Source organism: Balaenoptera physalus, assembly GCF_965194825.1.
Source record: "Balaenoptera physalus genome assembly, chromosome: 19".
Classification (NCBI taxonomy): Eukaryota; Metazoa; Chordata; class Mammalia; order Artiodactyla; family Balaenopteridae; genus Balaenoptera; species Balaenoptera physalus.
Window position 1 is genome coordinate 5680605 of NC_138900.1, and position 21579 is coordinate 5702183.

A 21579-nucleotide genomic window follows, 5' to 3' on the forward strand; every position below is an offset into this window, starting at 1 on the left:
GAAGGGCAGAGCCCAGGGAAGTTGCAAACATGGAGCTTCCAGCTGCCCTCCCGCAATGGAGTCATGGGCAGTGTGACTTTTTTTTTTCCTTTACTGATTTTTTAATTGAAGTATAGTTGATTTACAATGTTGTGATAGTTTCAGGTGTACAGCAAAGTGATCCAGTTATACATTTATATATATATTTATATATATATTCTTTTTCAGATTCTTTTCCCTTATAGGTTAACAAAATATTGAGTATAGTTTCCTGTGCTTTACCATAGGCCCTTGTTGGTTATTTATTCATATGTAGTAGTGAGCATTACTTTCTTGGCATAAATGTGTGACAGCAGGCAGGGAGTACCACCAACCAGGGGAGCTCCCTGAGACCCGATGTCCAGAGTCTTAACTGGAGCTGGGTCACATCAGCCTGGTAGGACACCCACGTGCTTGACTTCAGTCTCCAGTCCCTGCAGAGGTCCACTGACACCACGGGATCCACAGCCTCCACCTTCAATCACATTGTGGGTGTGGCTTTTCCTTTTTCCCTTGCTGATTTTAGTCTCTATCCTTTCTATAATAAATGTAACCTTGAGGATAACAAGGTTTCTGAGTTCTGTGAGTTCTTCTAGCAAATTATCAAACCTGAGGGGGGTCTTGGGGACCCCCCAAACAAAAGGGAACTTCCTCGTTTGATAAACATATATATATCATTAAATATATTATTAAAAATATACTGCCTTTACTTTTTAACAAAATGACCCACTTGACTCATGGATACATTTTAAAGATAAATGACTACATATATATGTACATATATATATATATATTTAAATGAATAATTGATTATTAACTCAATCTCTAGTCCCGCCCCCTTCCCCATAGTATAAGGGATGGGGTGGAGAGTTCCACGCTTCTAATCATGATTTGGCCTTTCTGGTGACCAGCCCCATTCAGGAGCCCACCCAGGGTTACTTTATTAGAACAAAAGACACTCCTATCACCCAGGAAATTCCAAGGGATTTAACAGCTCTGTGTAAGATGCTCCTATCACCCCCATCACTCAGGAAATTACAAGGGTTTCATGACCTCTGTGTCAGGAACCAGAGGCAGTGACCAAATATATATATTTCTCATTATGTCTCATTAAGGCTTTGGGATTAAGTATCTCGCTCAGGAACATACTCTATGTGTTAGAACTACAATCTGCACCCAGGTCTGCCTTTCTCCAAGCACATGACCTTAACAATGGTTGTATTCTCTTACCAGATACCCTCAGAATAAAACTTAGCTCTCCTTGTCACTTCCTTAAAGGAGTTTACTACCCAGAGCTCCCTTGGAGGATGGCCACATAGTCACAGACGCAAAACCTGAACTTCTGAAATCATCCCTTATAACACTGTGGTACATGTGAAACCACTTTCTTCCACAAAGATAGAAACACACACAAATTGGTTCAGCCACTGTGGAAAACAGTATGGTGGTTTCTCAAAAAACTAAAAACAGCGGGGAGAGAGGAAGGAATAAGTTAGGAGTTGGGGATTAACAGATACACACTACTACATATAAAACAGATAAACAACAAGGACGTACTGTATAGCAGAGGGAACTATATTCAATATCTTATAATAACCTATAACGGAAAAGTTCCTATATAGAACTGAATCACTTTGCTGTACATCTGAAACTAACACAACATTGTAAATCAACTATACTTCAATTAAAAAAAAAAAGAAACTAATAATAGAACTACCATATGACACAGCAATTTCATTCCTGGGTATATATCTAAAAATTGAACTCACTAATTCAAAAGGATACATGTACCCCTATGTTCACAGCAGCATGATTTACAATAGCCAAGATATGGAAGGAAACTAAGTGTCCATCAACAGATGAATGGATAAAGAAGATCTGGTGTATATATATATGATAGAATACTACTCAGCCATAAAAAAGAATGAAATTTTGCCATTTGCAAAAACATGGATGGACTTTGAGGGTGTTATGCTAAGTGAAATAAGTCAGAGAAAGACAAATACTGTATATCACTTATATGTGGAATCTAAGAAATAAAACTAGTGAATATAACAAAAAGCAGCAGATTCACAGATACAGAGACCAAACTAGCGGTTACCGGTGGGGAGAGGGAAGTGGGGAGGGGCAAGATAGGGGTAGGGGATTAAGAGGTACAAACTACTATGTATAAAATAAATAAGCTACAAGGATATATTGTATAACACAGGGAATAGAGCTAATATTTTATAATAACTATAAATGGAGTTGACCTTTAAAAACTGTGAATCACTATGCTGCACACTTGAAACTTACATAATACTGTTCATCAACTATATCTCAATTAAAATTTTTTTTTTAAAAGATAGAAACACATAAACCTCAGGCTCCACGCTTGCTCCAAGAGCATCAGCTCTGAGGCTAGCACTTCCACGGCTTTCTACAGCCCAAACCCTGGAGCCTGGGTGAAAAATTTCTGGGGTAAGTCACCAACTTTCTGGATCATCTTGATCTCATCTTCCACCAAACATGGCCACAAATCATTCTCTGATGATGAGCTTCTGTGACTTTCCTGCATCCTCCCAGCTCACAGGGGCCCTCACCTCCCATCCTGTATCTCAAAAATCAGGACTTGAGGTTGAGGTCCCAGGACCTTCATATCTGACTCTTTGCAACACCATTAAAGGAAAATGTGCACAGCCCAAATGCAGTGCTACTCAGGGGCAGAAATGAGTGAATGAAGCTTCTTAGAGGCATCCAGGGTATATTCCTTCAAAAGTCGACTCTTCCAACGAGCATCCATGGTCCTCCACTGAGGAAGGAACAGCTGAAGAGCTTCTACTACATTTTTCAGCCTAAAGCATTTTCCATACAATGGAATCTCTCCTCTTGCCTATAGTGGCTATTTCTTATCTTTGTCCCCAAGGGAGCAACTACTTTTACAGAAAATACATGTGTTTGTATGTATAGTGTCTGTGTATGTGTATATGTATTTCCCTAAAGAAGGACTCACTTGAAGGACTGAAGAGAAAGTGACATTCATTGTCTGTCCCAGTGGCCCAGGGATCCTGGGCCTCCAAAGCTCCAGCTTCTCAACACAGACACACGTGGGCCTCCCCAGGTACTGACCACAGGACCCGTTGTTAACTGTCAAACCTGGAAAAGACACTACCATTTACTGACGACCAGACAGCTCCATCAGTTAGCCCAATATAAACTTGAATGGCATTCACTGACAAATACCACTGTTACGGGTTTAACTGTGTTCACCCCAAAACCATATGTTAAAGTCATACCTCAGAATGTGACTGTATTTGGAGATAAGGTCTTCAAAGAGGTAATTAAGTTTAAGTGAAGTTATTACGGTGGGTCCTAATCCAATATAACTGGTATAATGTGAAGACACGGGGAGAAGATGGCCATCTACAAGCTGAGGAGAGACCTTGGAAGAAATCAACCCTGCTGACACTGTGATCTCAGACTTCCAGCCTCCAGAACTGTGAGAAAAAAATGTCTGCGGTACTTTGTTATGACAGCCCCAGCCAACTAACACAAGCACCCCCGACCCCAGTTCTCCATCATTGAGACACACAAGGTAGAGCAACCCACTAAGACTCCAAACCCTGATGTTGGAACTCTCATTTGACGGACACGTACAACTGCATACAGTAGGTGGTTGCCTGTACTAAGGAGAAAGGAATTAGCCTTCAAATGTATACAAATGTTTGCCTAAAATACACAAAGATGGAGCATTGGAGAGTGCTAAATAAATGATACGGTGACTGTTTGGCAAACAGCACACTTAATAACTGTTAGCTATAGTTTTTATGAATGCAAGGGATAGAGCAGTAGAGGATAGACGCTGGTATGGCCTTCTTAAAGAGGGCGACCAGGAATTCCCTATCCCATTAACGTTTTCATTTACCTGGAATGCCAACCTCTGAAAGGTGAGTTCAGTACCTCGTCCTCAGGGCAGGCCTGGGCAGCCCATTCGGGAACCCAGATGGACGACTTCACTGGGAAAGACGCCGTGACTGCCATGATAGGATGTGCAATTCACAAGAAGTGGAAGGGAGCTGTACTCCAAGTTGAAGAATAATCCATTTCTGATGCTTTGCTGAGGAGCATCTGTCCTGAATCCATCCTGTGAAAGGCCACTACTTTGCATGTTTTGTTCACCAGCGTATCCTGTGTCTACAACAGTGCCGATGCTCAGAAATATATTTGTTGTGGTGAGTTACTCACACACCCAGAGTTTGGAAATTCAATTATGGGGCAGCCACTCCATGGCAAACTTCCACTTTTTTTTTTTCTTCCTTATAAGCAGGACTCACTATTTTTAAGCTGGATCATCATTATTGGATCAAGGGAAAGAACCCTAGGAATAGAAATAGAGGACAAGGGCCCCAGTCCCAGGAGAGAAGGAATGATGAGGCTATATCACATCTCAATTCATTGAGTTACAGAGGAGCTTAGATCTTTGAAATGGCGGCAACTCTAAAAGGTGATAAGCCTGTGGACAAATGTAAGGCTTGTTCTCCAAAACATTCAAAGGGATCTCACCACCACCTGTCTCACGTACCATCCTCCATTTTAATTAATTTTAGTTTTTGGCCGTGCCACATGGCTTGTGGGATCTCAGTTCCCCGACCAGGGATCAAACCTGGGCCACCACAGTTGAAACTGCCAATTCCTAAACACTGGGACCGCCAGGGAACTCCCCAGTCCTCCATTTTTAGTGATGTTATTTTCTTCCATTAATTGGGCTTATTCTATGGATCCTAGTCCTTCTTTGATCTGCCCTTTTTATAGTCGGACAGGAGCCTCTATTCAAGAAACAAATGTTTCTTGGAATAATACTGAGCCTGAGAATTGCTTGCCAGTAGCTCCTTTCCTTCAGTGACAAAAATAATTTTGATTGGTTAGTCCATGAGGTCATTCATTCACTTTCATTCATTTTTCAAATCTACATATAATTCATTTCCTATTTTGCTATGTGCTGGGGAATATACAATTATCTATATACTGTCAAGGAATTTATAATCTAGGTGGATGTGAAATTTTTTAAAAAGTATCCATACCTTTTTCTATGTAAAATTAAGTAAATCCTTTCCCCTTCCCCCTCTGATACGTCCCTTAAACAGGAAATTATCAGGATACTTTGTTCCTTATACTATATGTCCTTTTCAACTAATGTAGGTGTACACATCCTTTGATTATCTTTGCCAGAGGGTAAAATTGCTATAGGCATGAAACCTAGCTTAAAAAAAATTTCCAGCTCAAAGGCGGCAAGGACTTTCTGTTAAGTTCATCACTGACATCATCTGTAGGTCCTAGGACAGGCCCAGGTCAAGGAAACAGTTGTTAAAGTTTTTCTGAGTGGTGTGTGTACAGGATGGGAACTATCTTCTAGGGCAAGAGCTTGGCTGATAGGTTATTCATGAATTTTGAGCTTTGTTCCTCCAGGTGAGATTTATAAAGTTAAGCATATCCAAACATGCTATGTTACATTATCAGATTAAATGTATTCAGTTTCCTTCTGAAGGACTTTTGGTAGACTGAAATAACAAACTGAATAAATTTAGAACTGAAGAAATCCAAGAGTTAACCATATAATGATCCTGGGTGGGAAAAGAAGACCCATGTCCCCCAAACGAGGGGGGTGAACTGCATTATAACTTTAATCAATGATGTGCAACACAGACACCCTCCTTTGATTTAAAGCGTCACTGACGTATCAACTAGGCATTTGATTCAAGGTATACCGTCCTAAAATGAACACTATGTATATAATCTTATATATGATTATGTTAGGGTTGTGACAGAAATCTCTAAAAGATTCACTTTCACAGGGCTTATTTGCTTCATGCATTTTGATATTTTGCCAAAGACATTCCATAGTTGGTGTGTTCAGTTTTATTTCTACACGATTTCCCCTGCCAACCGATGAGGCAGAATGTACCACTGACAACCCTGCCACAGTTACTGCCTTCAAAGGTCCAACAGTTTCTCTCCTGTGTAAACTCTCTGATACCAACTGAAGTCTTATTTCTGGGGAAGGACTTTTCCACGGTCATTACATTTCTACCAACTATGTCCTCACTGACAGTATGTGACCTATGAAGCCCTGATAGGGTCTATCTTTCCACAAAAGGCTTTCCCAGTCTCTGTGTTTATACTGTTTGTCTCAGTATACACTCGCCAGCCACAGGATGACCTAGAAGGTTTTATTCAAGGGTTTTCTGCCTTCACTGTATCACAGTTTATTTCTGTGTGTTTTCTGTGATGTAAAATATGACGTAATTGATCACTGAAGGTGCTACCACACTCACTGCATTCATTAGGTTTTTCTTCTGTGCAAATGCTATTATCTGCTGACACTGCACCTGTGGTACCTGGCTGTCCCACAAGGGCTACTACATTCCTATCTGCTAGGAACCCATCACTGTGGAATGGAGTCTGAGCTGCCACAGAAGGTGTGTGCATGCTCACCATATTAACAGGGCTTTTCCCCTGTACAATATCACTCGAACGTGATGAGCTGGGACTCTCTGAGAAAGGATTTTCCAACTTGACCGAATCTCCACGTTTCTCTCTTGCATGCAGCATCCCCTTGTGGTACACGAGGCATGACAAGTGGGAGAAGGCTTTCCCACAGTCAGTGCATCCATAGGGTCTCTCTCCTGTATGAGTTCTCCGATGTCTATTAAGGCACGACTTATCCCTGAAGGCTTTCCCACAGTCACTGCACGTGTAGGGTTTCTCTCCTGTGTGAATTCTCTGATGGTTAATGAGGCCAGACTTGTGTGAACACGATTTTCCACATTCAGTACATACAAAGGGAGTCTTTCCAGTGTGAAATCTCTGATGTGAGATGAGGCATGTTTTCTGGCTGAAGCCTTTCCCACATTCAGTGCATACATAGGGTTTCTCTCCAGTGTGAGTTCGTTGATGTATGAGGAGATTGCCCTTCTGGATGAAGCCTTTTCCACATTCATTGCACATATAAGGTTTCTCTCCAGTGTGAGTTCGCTGATGTACAATGAGATTGCCCTTCTGAATGAAGCCTTTTCCACAATCACTGCATATATATGATTTCTCTCCTGTATGAGTTTTCTGGTGTGCGTTAAGCTGTGATTTCCAGCGGAAGGCTTTGTCACATTCGGTGCATTCATATGGTTTTTCTCCCGTATGAGTTCTCTGATGTTCGATGAGCCGGGACTTCCTGGAGAATGCTTTGTCACACAGACTGCACCCATGAGGTTTCTCTCCTGTATGAACTCTCTGATGATTAATGAGCCGAGACTTCTTGATGAAGCCTTTTCCACATTCCTCGCATACGTAGGGTTTTTCTCCTGTATGAGTTTTCTGATGAATAAGCAGCCGTGATTTCTTGGGGAAGGCTTTGTCACATTCAGTGCATGTATACCGTTTCTCTCCTATATGGGTTTTCTGGTGTTCAGTGAGCCTGGACTTTCTGGAGAAGGCTTTCCCACATATACTGCATCCATGAGGTTTTTCTCCTGTGTGCACTCTCTGATGATCGATGAGGCGGGACTTCTTGATGAAAGCTTTCCCACATTCAGTGCATAAGTGGGGTTTATTTATCTTTTGAGTTCCTAGATGCTTAATGAACTGTGAATTTGTGTTCATAGAACTTCCACATTCAGTAAATTTCATTTCACTATGAAATTGCTCATGCTTTGCATGGAGGAAGGATTCCCCATCTCCAAGAGGGTTCTTTACTTCATAGCTCCTGTTCTGGTTGACTAAACTTAAATTTGATTTCAGTGTTTTCCCATGAAAGTCCAACATATGATTTTGCCTTAAAGGAAAGTTACTTTTGCTCCGATGAACAATGTTTCCAAGTGCATTATGTTCGCGACATCGTTCCATTCTTTTTGGACATCTTTGATTTTGCAAGTCCTCCTGCAGAAGACAGTCATCTTTCCTCATTTCTAGGAAAGAAGAGAAGAATGAATCTTCCCATAGCTTGGTACAGAGTGAAACTACTTAACAAACGCCTTTGTGTAGGCTGGCTCTTTATGGACAACACTATGACTTCAGTTTAAAGAAACTCCAGGGCTTCCCTGGTGGCGCAGTGGTTAAGAATCCACCTGCCAATGCAGGGGACACAGGTTCGAGCACTAGTCCGGGAAGATCCCACATGCCATGGAGCAACTAAGCCCGTGTGCCACAACTACTGATCCTGCACGCTAGAGCCCACGAGCCACAACTACTGAGCCTGCACTCTAGAGCCCGTGAGCCACAACTACTGAGCCCATGTGCCACAACTACTGAGCCTGCGCTCTAGAGCCCATGCTCCGCAACAAGAGAAGCCACTGCAAGGAGAAGCCCGCACACCCCAACGAAGAGTAGCCCCTGCTCATCACAACTAGAGAAAGCCCGCGTGAAGCAACAAAGACCCAGTGCAGCCAAAAATAAATAAATAAAATAAATTAATTAAAAAAAAAATAGAAAAGCATTAAAAAAATATATCTAAAGAAACTCCAAGTAGAAAAGGGAACCCTCCTACACTGTTGGTGGGAATGTAAATTGGTGCAGCCACCCTGGAAAACAGTATGGAGGTTCCTTAAAATAGAGTTGCCATATGCTCCAGCAATCCCACTCCCAGGCATATATCCAGACAAAACTATAATTCAAAAAGATATATGCACCCCATGTTCATAGCAGCACTGTTCAGAATAGCCAAGACATGGAAACAACCTAAATGTCCATTGACAGATGAATGAACAAACAAGATGTGGTACATGTATACAATGGAATACTACTCAGCCATAAAAAGGAATGAAATAATGCTATTTGCAGCAACATGGATGGACCTAGAGATTATCATAATAAGTGAAGTAAGTCAGAAAGAGAAAGACAAATACCATATGATACCACTTATATGTGGAATCTAAAATATGACACAAATAAACTTATCTATGAAACAGAAACAGACTCACAGACATAGAGAACAGACTTGTGGTTGCCAAAAGGGAGGCGGGTGGCAGAGGGATGGATTGGGAGTTTGGGATTAGCAGATGCAAACTATTATATATAGGACGGATAAACAACAAGGTCCTATTGTATGGCACAGGGAAGTATATTCAGTATCCTGTTATAAACCATAATGGAAAAGAATATGAAAAAGAATGTGTGTGTGTATATATATATATATATATATATATATATATATGTATAACTGAATCACTTTGCTGTACAGCAGAAATTAACACAACAGTGTAAATCAACTATACTTCAACTAAAAAAAAAAAAAAGAAACTCCAATATATGTTTGTTATCACTTGGACAAGGGTAAAATACAATAATGTAAACAAAGAAAATAAAAGGTAAAAACAGGGCATAAACGAGGTTAGAGCATTCAAAATGAGCAAATAGAGATTTGGCTGCTTTCTAATTGTAACCTTATAAATTATGCTGATAGTAAAATAAAATCAAGTTATTATGAGCACTAGACCACAGAAGACAGAGGGATATTTTTTTCCAAATGCTGTGGGACACATTCATACATGCATAAATCCTCAAATACAAGGAATCAAGTATTATTCCTAATTATGTGACCTAGGCCACTGGATAGGTGAGTAGTGGTTTTTAATGAGATCGGGACTATTATTGAGGTTCACAATGTGGGGAAATCAAGTGTGCATTTCAAAGTATATCAACCTCCAGGTGGGTTTTGGATATCCAAAACAGACATGAAGAATTCAATTGGATATGAAGATCCTGAGAAAGGTCTTAACCATGTGGGAAAGGAGATAACAATGTGGGAATCATTTGTATATAAATATTATATATATAAGGATAGAGAACAGGATGGAAAAATGTGTAGACTGAAAGTATCAATAGATGAAGGCGTGTGACCAAGTTTACATTTAATATAACATTAAGACTTTGGGTTTTAAAAAGCCCATGGAGGAGCACCAAACATTGACTATACCAATACTAATAAAGGAAATAAGTGATCCTATACTCAGGAAACTACAAGACTTTTAGGAGCTCTATGCCAGAAACCAGGGCCAAAGACCAAGTACATATATATCTTATATTACAATATCATACTAGGGAACTGGCACCTTTTTCATTCACCCTTTGTACTTGTATATATGGAACATTTAAATTGTTCCCATTTCATTGTAGCGATCCCTAAACCCACATCCTGCCACTAATAGCATTTTCTTTCAAAAGTCTGCATACCCATCTTGGTTTCTACCATTTAAGGGGTCCTAAAGGATCACACTTCTGATCCTGGACCAAGACTCTTGACCGTTTTGCCTGCCATTTGTCTTAGAACTACTGGATGTACTTAACTATAGCTCACACTGCTGTCACCCAGTTCAAAAGAAAGACTACGTATCCAAGGATAATAGAGATCAAGTTCACAATGCCACCACTATACCTCAATTACAGGTGACGGCTGAACAAGGCGGGGGATAGGGGTACAGACCCTCCATGTGGTCAAAAATCCAGGTATAACTTTATAGTCGGCCCCCTGTATCCAAGGTTGTGCATCTGAGGATTCAACCAACCTTGGATGGTGTAATACTGCAGTATGTAGTCACTGAAAAAAATCCGCATATAAGTGGACCCATGCAGTTCAAACTCGTGCTGTTCAAGGGTCAACTATACTAACAAAGTCCAGAACAGCCTGGAAATAAAAGTTACATTACCAACTTTTACTCCATTTATCCATGTCCACACTCCACTCATTCCTCTACAAATACCTTCTAAAACTGGCCTTCAAGTGGCTTCAGGCCAGTCTTTTGACAGTTTCCTCAAGGCCTTGCACATTTCCAACTTCACACCTTCATTACTTGCCCTTCCTCATCTTTACTCAAATCCCAGATATGACCCCTATATATCACGCTATCATTCTATGTCACTGTAAGCTCTGTTTCCCCTACATTTCTAAAGTAGTCCCCATCTTTACTGTTCATTTGGAAAATTTAGTTCACATAGCCCTGAACTATAGCAAAGATGCTGCATTCAAAAGAGGAAACTTCCACATATTACCTGCAGATTTATCCTCTGTTTGTTACTAAAATCTTACTCCTAGAATGTACTGCTTTATTTCTCACTAATCTCCTCTAGCACATATTAAGGCTGTGGTTCACCAAGTAGGCTCCAGAGGGCCTGCTTACAACATTATGTATAGACTAGTCCAGGCCGTCCACCCCAAATCTACCAAAAATACACACTCTGAAAATAAGAGGTCCTAGTACATGTATTAGGAAACCATGCATTTCACAAATCCTCATCTTCCTGACTGCTAGTGGTCCAAGGCTCTTCTTTTTTTTTTTTTTTTTAATTCTACCTTGCATGTATGTAATCTCTACTCAGGGGAATCTTTCTTCCTTTCTTTTTTTTCAGATCAAGGTATAATTGACATACGACATTATATTAGTTTCAGGTATACAACATAATGATTTGATATTTGTATACATATAGCACTTTTTTTCAATTCTACTATCTGTTTTTATTTTTCAATTTTAATTTTTTATTATTTTTGTATTGAAGTATAGTTGATTTCCAACATTGTGCTAGTTTCAGGTGTACAGCAAAGGGATTCAGTTTTATATATATATAAATCCTTAGTATAGGATTTCTAGAAATATATTTATTTATATATTTATATAAATTTACTTCTATAAATATATTTTATATAAATTTATTTCTATAAATATATTTATTTACATATTTATATAATTTCTATAAATATATTTACATATTTATATAATTTCTATAAATATATTTACATATTTATATAATTTCTATAAATATATTTATTTACATATTTATATAAGTTCATTTCTATAAATATATTTAGTTATATTTACATAAATTTACTTATATAAATATATTTATCTATATGAATCCTCATTATTTTTATATATATACATATTCTTTTTCAGATTATTTTCCCTTATAGGTTATTACAAAACATTGAGTATAGTGCCCACAATTTTTTTTTAAATCCAAGTTTCTTTTTAATCTGTACTCATCCCATAGGAGATCTCAATCCGTCCACATTTCTAACTCTAGTCCTAAACTCTCCCTGAATTCCTCGGGTAGATCCAAATGCAACAGAGCATTTGCATCCAAGGTGATGTGAACAAACACGTCTAAATTACAATGTTCAAAACAAAACTCCTGATTTCTCAACCCACATCTCCTCCTCCATACACCTTCTTCATCTCAGAAATGGTGACTCCACTCTTCCCCAGACTCATGCCAAGAAACTTAGAGTCATCCTTCAGTTGTATTTTTCTTTCAACCCATTATCTACTTCAATAGGAAACGCCTTCTCTCCTTTATAAATAAATTTCTAAGCTCACTAACCCTCACCCCCTCTACCCAGGTTGAAGACAAGCATTCTGTCTTATACTACAGCAATGGGCTCCGCTGACTGGATTTCAGGCTTTAATTCCCTTCTACAAAGTAGCCAAAGTGATCATTTTATTTTATTTTTTAAATTTTTTATTTTATATTGGGGGTATAGTTGATTTACAATGTTGTGTTAGTTTCAGGTGTACAGCAAAGTGATTCAGTTATACAGATATATATATATATCTCTATTCTCTTTCAGATTCTTTTCCCATATCGAAGTGATCATTTTTTTTTTTTGGCCGCACCACGCAACATGTGGGATCTTAGTTCCCCGACCAAGGATCGAACCTGCACCCCCTGCAGTGGAGGTACGGAGTCTTAACCACTGGACCACCAAGGAAGTCTCACAAAGTGATCATTTTAAATATAAATTATATTATGCCCTACTGTTTTCTCATCTGATTATCTTTAAAAAATCAAGTCCTTGGGAGTTCCCTCGTGGCCTGCTGGTTAGGATTCGGGCCTCTCACTGCTGTGGCCCAGGTTCAATCCCTGGTTGGGGAACTGAGATCTTGCAAGCCGCGCGGTGCAGCCAAAAAAATTAATTAATTTATTAAAAAAAAAAATCATGGACTTCCCTGGCAGTCCAGTGCTTTAAGACTTCGCCTTCCAATGCAGGGCGTGTGGGTTCGATCCCTGGTCGGTGAGCTAACATCACACATGCCTCGCGGACAAAAAACCAAAACATAAAACAGAAGCGATATTGTAACAAATTCAATAAAGACTTTAAAAATGATCCACATCAAAAAAATCTTAAAAAAACAAACAAAAAAATCAAGTCCTTGAAGTGGCCCTGAAAGGTCCTACATGACCTGTCTACTCCAAACTCCACCTACTACCTTACTGCCGTCATCTCCGTATTTTCTCCATCCACTGTCCCTCTCGCTCACTCCACTGTGCTCATACAGGCTTCCTCCAGATTCCTAAAACATGCTCCTGCCTCAGGCTTCTGACCTTGCTATTTTGTCTTCATGGAATGCAATTCACCCAAGGGACCTACCCACATCCCTCATATAGCTGCTTAAAGGCATCTTACCAGAGACATTCCCTTTCCTGACGGATGTAAGATGAGGGGGCCTAAGCTAAATTCCTAGCTGCCAAGAACACAACTTAGCCCCCTCACACATGGCTGCATTTGCTGGCAGGGCTGGAAATGAAGTTAATGATCAGTCATGCCCAGGGCAGTAAGGCCTCCTTTAAAAATTACGGGGTTCAGAGAGCCTACAGGTGGCTAACACAAGGAGGTGTTGGGAGAGCATCACACCCAGAGAGGCCATGGAAGCGCCACGCCCCTTCCCCGTACCCTGTGCATCTCTTCCCCCTGGCTGTTCCTGACTTAAATCCTTTCCTAACAAACTGGTGATCGAGTAAGTAAATTGTTCCTCTGAGTTCTGTGTGCCACTCTAGCAAATGAATTGAACCTGAGGACGAGGGAGTCTTGGGAAGCTCCGGTCTACAGCCAGTTGGTCAGAAGCACAGGAAACAACCTGGACTTGTGTTTGGCGTCTGAAGTGGAGGTCGGGGCAGTCTTGTGTGATGGAGCCCCTAACCTGTGGGATCTCATGCTTTCTCCAGGCAGACAGTGTCAGAATTGAGTTAAACTGTAGGACACTTAGCTGGCGTCACAGAGAATTGCTGGTGTCAGAAGTGCCGTGAGTGTGGCAGTGGTGTGAGAACAAAGAAGAAACACAAGGGGAGGACTGAGGCTTTTCCAGCACAGCCAGGATATACGAAGAAAGAAACAGAAGGTACTAGAGACTGAACGTTTATGTTCCCACCACAATTTATACGTTGAAATCCTAACCTCCAATCAAAGATGGCGTGAACGTTAGGAATGGAAATCAATTATTATCCAAAGGGGCAAGAAGGTGCAGTTGCCAGAAGCCAGCACTGAAATCAAAACATCTCTCTTTAGAGAGAGGTGTTGAAGGTTGAATTTCATAGCAAGACAAGTAGAAGGAACAGGTAGTGATACAGTGCTGGGGGAAGAAGGATGGGAAGATTTGAGAATTCTAAGAAACTTAGAGGAAAAAAAAAAAAAATCAAGACCCAGGTGAAATAAATAGGAATCAAATCCAAGAAGAGATACGTTCCTCGACACCGCTAAAAGAAAAAGAGCTCTTCTGTGGAGGCTATGTTTCCATGTCCTCAGACATACACAGCTGTGACATCTCTGAATGATTAGAATATGACTCCCTTGGCCGACCAGTGCCGGTTCTCTTACTCACCTGGACAGATTCGACTGTGGATTTCATCTTCTGCTGGCCACGGTTCTCCTCGTTCCAATCTGGAGAGAGCATCTGGCTTGCTGGCTTGATACCCTGTTCATGGGAAACGACAGAGAGACAGACTCGTGAATTGGGCTGTGGTCTGCCAACATGGAAGAATGTTACATTTTACGAACTATGCAATTTGCGGCTCAGCAAAGGAAAGGCTCGTCTCTCAGGAGAGGGCACGTTATACTCTAGTCTGGGACCAGAGAAGGAACTGAGACTCATCTACCACTTCAGGGCACCATGGACACTGCAAAGCTTTCAGAAGCTGAAGAAGGAGAGGCCACTGACTGGGGACTCTCTGAGGGACCCAGGGGAGCCGTCCTCACCCACAGACAGCAGGTTGCTATAGTTCTCCAGCATCACGTCCCGGTACAGGTCCTTCTGAGCCGGGGCCAGGAGCTGCCACTCCTCCCACGTGAAGTCCACGGCCACATCCTCCAGTGTCAGCGATCCCTGTAACGACACGGTCCTGTTTAATATGAGTGTTTCTCGGGCTTCCCTGGTGGCGCAGTGGTTGAGAGTCTGCCTGCCAATGCAGGGGACACGGGTTCGAGCCCTGGTCTGGGAAGATCCCACATGCCGCGGAGCAATTGGGCCCGTGAGCCACAACTACTGAGCCTGTGCGTCTGGAGCCTGTGCTCCGCAACAAGAGAGGCCGCGATAGTGAGAGGCCCGCGCACCGTGATGAAGAGTGGCCCCCACTTGCCGCAACTAGAGAAAGCCCTCGCACAGAAACGAAGACCCAACACAGTTATAAATAAATAAATAAATTAATTAATTAAAAAAAAAAATATGAGTGTTTCTCTCGTTACTGAAATGGAAGGCATGTGAAGGAAGTTGTTCTGCTCTTTTTCACCATTTAGGCTACATCTATATACGGAGGTGCTTTGATTTTTATTTATTTTTATTTTTGAATTTTTAAAAAAATTTGGCTGCACTGCGAGGCTTGGGGGATCTTAGTTCCCTGATCAGGGATTGAACCCAGGCCCCTGGCAGTGAAAGTGCCAAGTCCTAACCACTGGACCGCCAGGGAACGCCCCTGATTTTTTAAAACTATGTTGTCATAGAAGCAAAATCTATCCATGTTCTAACTTATGTATCGCAAAATATTCTGTAATTGTACAGTCAACCATCATTCAACAAATCGGAAGTTTCTGTAATAAGTAGTCATTAATCCTCTTGCTAAACTAGAAACATATACAATATATATTTAAAACATTTGTTGTATATATATATATTTTGTACCAAGTACATATTTGCCAGGTATTAAGTACATTCTTGTGACATCAGGACAAACAAAACATATTCCTACATTCACCAGGAATCTTCATAACCATTATCAGAATCAACCATGAAGAAACTCCAGACACTATAATTAAAAGATACAACGTATTAAGTATGTTTTATATGTTAGGAAGAATAAAAACACCTTTCTAAAACATATTAAAAGAATGAGAGGGGCTTCCTTGGTGGCGCAGTGGTTGAGAATCTGCCTGTTAATGCAGGGGACACGGGTTCGAGCCCTGGTCTGGGAAGATCCCACATGCCGCGGAGCAACTAGGCCCGTGAGCCACAACTACTGAGCCTGCACGTCTGGAGCCTGTGCTCCGCAACAAGAGAGGCCACGATAGTGAGAGGCCCGCGCACCACGATGAAGAGTGGCCCCCGCTTGCCGCAGCTAGAGGAAGCCCTCGCACAGAAACGAAGACCCAACACAGCCAAATAAATAGATAAATAATAATTAAAGGTGCTAATAATTAAAAAAAATAAAAAGAATGAGAGACTAGTAAAGAACATTATGCAAAATAAGAAAATAAATAGCATCCTTCAAAAAACACACAAGTACATATATACATAGGTACATTATTTATATTTACATTTCCAGTCAGGTTCACAGCATATCAGATACATTGAAGAGATAATAAACAGGAAGGTAGATCTGAAGAAATTACTCAAAATGCAGCACAAGGACAAAATGATGGAATATATAAAAGAGAGAATAATAAATATAGAGGATAAAGTGAGGTCTCACATTCCCCAACTCAGTTTATGAAAGAGTAAATACAGTAATGGAAAGGCACTATCCAAAGACCTAAGAGCTGTTAGATCCACCTGCAAACATCCATACAGACACAGATGTACACACAGCTCAGTGACTGGAAGTACACACTCCTGCACATTTGTTAAGCGACACCAGGGGATTAGGAAAGAAGCGTATGAAGAGGACTTTTACTTTTTCACTAGATGTACTTTGTCATCACTGGAGTTTTACAAATGTATTCGCGCATATTTGTATTATGAAATTTTTTAAAGGTAATGAAAGATGAGGCAGTAGGACTTGGCTTTGAACACAGGGAGGGGAAGTGGACTACCTTCAATAGCTGGAAGTTCTTTCTTTTTTTTAAGTTAAGTATCAATGATTTACAATGTCTCAGATGTACAGCAAAGTGATTCAGTTATACATATACATATTGAATATGTTTATTCTTTTTCAGATTCTTTTCCATTATAGGTTATTATAAGATATTGAATATAGTTCCCTGTGCTACAGAGTGGGTCCTTATTGTTCATCTATTTTATATACGGTAGTGTGTATCTGTTAATCCCAAATTCCTAATTTATCTCCCCTTGCCCCTTTCCCCTTTGGTAACCATAAGTTTGTTTCCTATGTTTAATAGCAGGAAGTTCTAAAGCAAACCCTCTGAGATCGCAACAACTTTACCAGACACAGATACTTTCAACTCCCTCCTGCCAAATCTATACTCAAACACCTGTTCGGTCACCTGTTCATACAGGACCTTGGAAAGTCATGCAACCCTTCCATTTTCTTATGTCATCTAGGTTTTATTCCCAAGCTAACCCTGACCGCTACAAGGTTGGGTCCATGGGTCACCTTGCTATGGTCCCATGAAGCACTGTGCCCGCTGAGTTTTCTTGGTCTATTTCCAAAGGGGTCTCTGAGGAACCAGCTTTTGCATTTATGAGAAGGTTGTAGTTAAGGACACTGTCTGCCATATCACCTCTAGGACAAACCATTTAAAAAGTCCCGAGACCTGAGTGCCATGAAATATACAGTGACATCCTCTGAGGAACTGGTCAGCTTTCTCCTCAGAGTCAATGCCTATCCCATCATCATCAGGAGTCTTTGGCTGTGATGACTGTCAGAGATATTAGACATAAGTTGACAGTGCATGTAACCCACTGGATACTCCAATCACAGACGATATTCCAATATTAGTCATTTAGTGTAGATCCCACGAACAACATATTCCTGATGCTACTTTGCCTTGATGTTGAATTTAAATCTAAATTTATTTCTGCACAAGTTCTAGTTTTCCAATTTGTTATTTCTATTGAATTCAACTGCATTTTATAGTCCCCCCAGAAATCAATCACAGAATGAAGGAAAGAATAAGACAAACCAAAAATCACCTGGTCCTTGATCATTTTCATCTGTTATTGGGAAACGGCCAAAGACTAGGATGTCTCCTGAGCCTCTTCTTGAACTGGCCTAAATTTCTGGTTAGAAATCTTAGTCTCCAGGCAGTGATGTCCCCACAAATGATGATATCCAGGTCGTGAAACCTTCTCACGTCACGTGATGTATCTTGCTCCAGGAGCCACGACCTGTGAGCTGAAAAATAAATTCACTTTGAGTGTAAATTTCCTCTGGGCCCAGATGTTGTCACTGCCACTGTCACCCACCTGATTTCAAAGCCATCTGTTCCTTTATTTGGGGTCCCAGAGGCTATTACACCCTGGAGCAATAAAATAGAAGACTGTGAATGTGTGGGTGCTATTTCTTCCTTCTGTGAAGTGGAAGTGGGGTGACTGTGAAAGGGGAGATGGGAAAGGAGAACCAGCACAACACGATGCCCCCACGGCAGGGGAATTATCACAGACCAGTTTTTGGAAAGAGAACATATAAAAGGTGAGGACCTGGACAGCTATTCCTTGGAAACCATGTGTGCTCATGGACCTGTTCAAAGTCATTGAACCATCTTCACTAATCGTCATTATGTGAAAGAAACAAACAAAGAAAAACCAAGAGAAAAAATTAAAGCATATAGAACAAGATTACTATTTGTGGATATATACACATTTAGTAAAAGTATAAAAACATGCATTACATAAAACGAGTTCAAGGAATGTGATTACAATAAAAACCACTGAATTGTATGCTTTAAGTGGATGAACTGTACGGTGTATGAATAAAAAAAAAGCTGTCATTAGAAAAAAGCTATGAGTAGAACTCTAATTATATGCTTACTAAAATATTTAGGGGAAAATGTATAAATATCTGCAACTTACAACAAAACATACCCTCAAAAATGTAGAAAGGTGGATTGATGATGATTAGAGGAGTGATATACGGATACATATACGATAAAGGAAACTCAATAAAATCATGATGATAAAATCCACGTGGCAGGCATGCAGGAATTCAAATGTATAGTTCTTTAAACCTTGCTATATGTTTGAAATTTTTCATAATAAAATCATGGGAGATGGGAAAGCTTGTAATAATGAGATCAGTAGGGTGAGCAGAAACAAATCTTTTCAATGTAATTACTCTTCTGTGTAATAGTAAATTAAAAGTGAATAAAAAGATCGAAAGTAGAAAGACACCATTCACAATGGCAAAAAAATTAAAAATCATCGTGGAGATGAGGGACAGGGAACCACACCCTTATGTAAATGCAGAATCATAACCTGTTCTCAGACGTGATAACTGAATATTTAAACATTTAAATTCTATCTAAATGAATGCACATATTGAGTGATTCCAGTCATTAATGGCACAGGTTTGTCTCTTGGTATCTGTCAGAAATTTTTAAAAAACAATTCTTACAGAAAAAAATTTTATGATATATTTATTAGTAATGTTTATGATAGGAAATTAAATGATTAGTCAAATTATACTAAAATTTCTGCAGTTTATTGGAATTGTGAAAATCAAGCATAGAAAAATGAAGACTAAAAGGAACTATATGGAAAATTTAACAAATGTTATCGTTGGAGAACAGAATTGGGGTAACGGAGATGTTATTTTACTTGTGCTAGAACAACTCTGAAAGGAAATATTTACAAGTGTGTGTATGCACACACACAGTAAACTTGCAGGAAGGGCAAAATCCTCATCTTTAGTAGAAACCTTACCACTTTAGGTGTGCTTAATCCTCGATCTCCAACAACGCTTTCATTTCTACGGGGTCGAGAGAACATGTGGAAAGCCAAAGGCGATTGGCAAAGGAGGCCTTGGACTTGAGGAACTGAAGGAGAAAGTCACGTTTGAAAACATCCACCCACCGACCAGCTTCAGCTCTCACAAACCTCTCAACGACTGACACACCTGGACCACCCACCGCAACCACTGGACACATACACTCGGAATAATCTCGAAATCTGGACTAGATACCCAGGTTCGCTGACCATGAGACCCCCGCTCCTGTCATTGAGCCCGCTACTGAATCCCGAATCCAAACCAGACACCGCTTTCATTGACAAAAATCATTCCCTACCGCAGCCCTCAATCACAGAGCACTGCAGACAGACACAAAACTCTGATTACGGACTTTCAGTCCTAGATTTCGACTGGCCTTTAATCACTAACACCAGAATCCTTCAGGACTGACTCCGTCACCCCAATCGTAAATACCCCAGTCACCGACTCCCACTTGCTTCCTCTCCCTCTACGGACCCCACGGCTCCACCCCACCCGGACGCCCACAGACACCTCGTTTCCCTCATCCTATTCCACGCAGAGATCCACCCACGGTCTCGATTTTCTCCTGATCCCACCGCGACCTCCTAGAATCCGCACTTCCGTGAATTCTTTTACTGCTGCGCCTTCGCCCAGCCTCCGCGCTGGACTACGGCGGCCGACGAGGGCCCTGCAGCGTTTGTACGGAGCAGCCAAGGAGATAATGTCTGCGCCCATCTCGCCACGTATCTCGGGGCCGCCACCTTTCAGGACTCGCCGTACAGAAAGCGAAGTGGCAGTTTCGGCCCAAGTAGCCAGGGAAGGCACGGAACGGATAAAAGCCATCCAAACTACCCCCACTTAAAGCCTGCGCCGCAAACTGCACGGATTTTCAGAAACTCGAGCTCACACAAGGGAAACGGGGTAGGATACGTCCGCCTCAGCGGGCTGCGGAGAAAAGTAATCCACTTTGCACGAAGATTGGGAAACGACACAGTGGGCACAGCCATCTTAGAAGTTAGGGGTCCGTACAAAAACCAACAAACAGCCAAAGGAAAAGGAGAAAACGTATAAGACGAAAGGCAAATACCCCGAGGACGCTTCTGGCTCAGTGTGGACGGTGAGAGGATGACTTTGATGACAGAAAAGAGTCTGGAGAAGCACTCGCGGTAATGGGGACAGCATAACGCCGTCAAAGAAAGTAAAAAAAAAACGGCAACTGTCAGAAACCTGGCATACATTTGGGGGTGGAACATGGTTACCGCCCAGTAAAGGGGAGGAGAGTAGTCATGAGCCAATGGGAAGAGGGAATCCGGGGGTGGGGGAGTGAGTTTTTCACACGTGACACCCCGCTTCCCTTCTGCCAGCGGCGGAGCCAATAACAAGTGCGGAGCTTTCTGAGAACCAAAAGGCCAGAAATTCTGTAAGGAGTAAATGAGACAACTCTAGGGAGAATAGAAAGTTGTACAAGAAAGGAAAAGTAATCATAGTATACTAGTGGCTGAACTATATGTAGTATTTACATAGTCATCATAATGTAAACACTAAATCTGATCCAACCATAATTAAGATATAACTCTGTTGGAAGAATGGGAAAAAGGAAATGCTTGTGTTTGTAGGGAGAGGTGTTTTGAAGCTTCCTTCAGGATACCACAGACAGTACCCCCAAATGAAAACTCCATTATCATCATG

At 40.9% G+C, this 21579-nt stretch overlaps 1 protein-coding gene across 4 annotated transcripts in view; it reads right to left on the bottom strand.

Moving 5' to 3' along the window:
* Nucleotides 1-20968, bottom strand: part of LOC309648568 (uncharacterized protein) — a 44860-nt gene extending 23892 nt beyond the window's left edge. For 3 of the 4 annotated variants that reach the window (XM_082437284.1, XM_082437286.1, XM_082437285.1), the window contains exons 1-5: nt 20422-20968; nt 19845-19957; nt 18117-18318; nt 15011-15137; nt 14637-14729 (exon numbers count right to left, since the gene is read on the bottom strand). Coding sequence is in view for 1 of the 4 variants with exons in the window: in XM_082437283.1 (XP_082293409.1) it covers nt 6229-7955; nt 14637-14729; nt 15011-15137; nt 18117-18137 (1968 nt within the window). In the remaining 3 variants the exon portion in view is untranslated. Of the gene's footprint in view, nt 1-4604; nt 7956-14636; nt 14730-15010; nt 15138-18116; nt 18319-19844; nt 19958-20421 lie in introns of those variants that run through there. The other variant, XM_082437283.1, reaches the window with a different exon arrangement.
* Between the last annotated feature and the right edge of the window lie 611 nt (nt 20969-21579).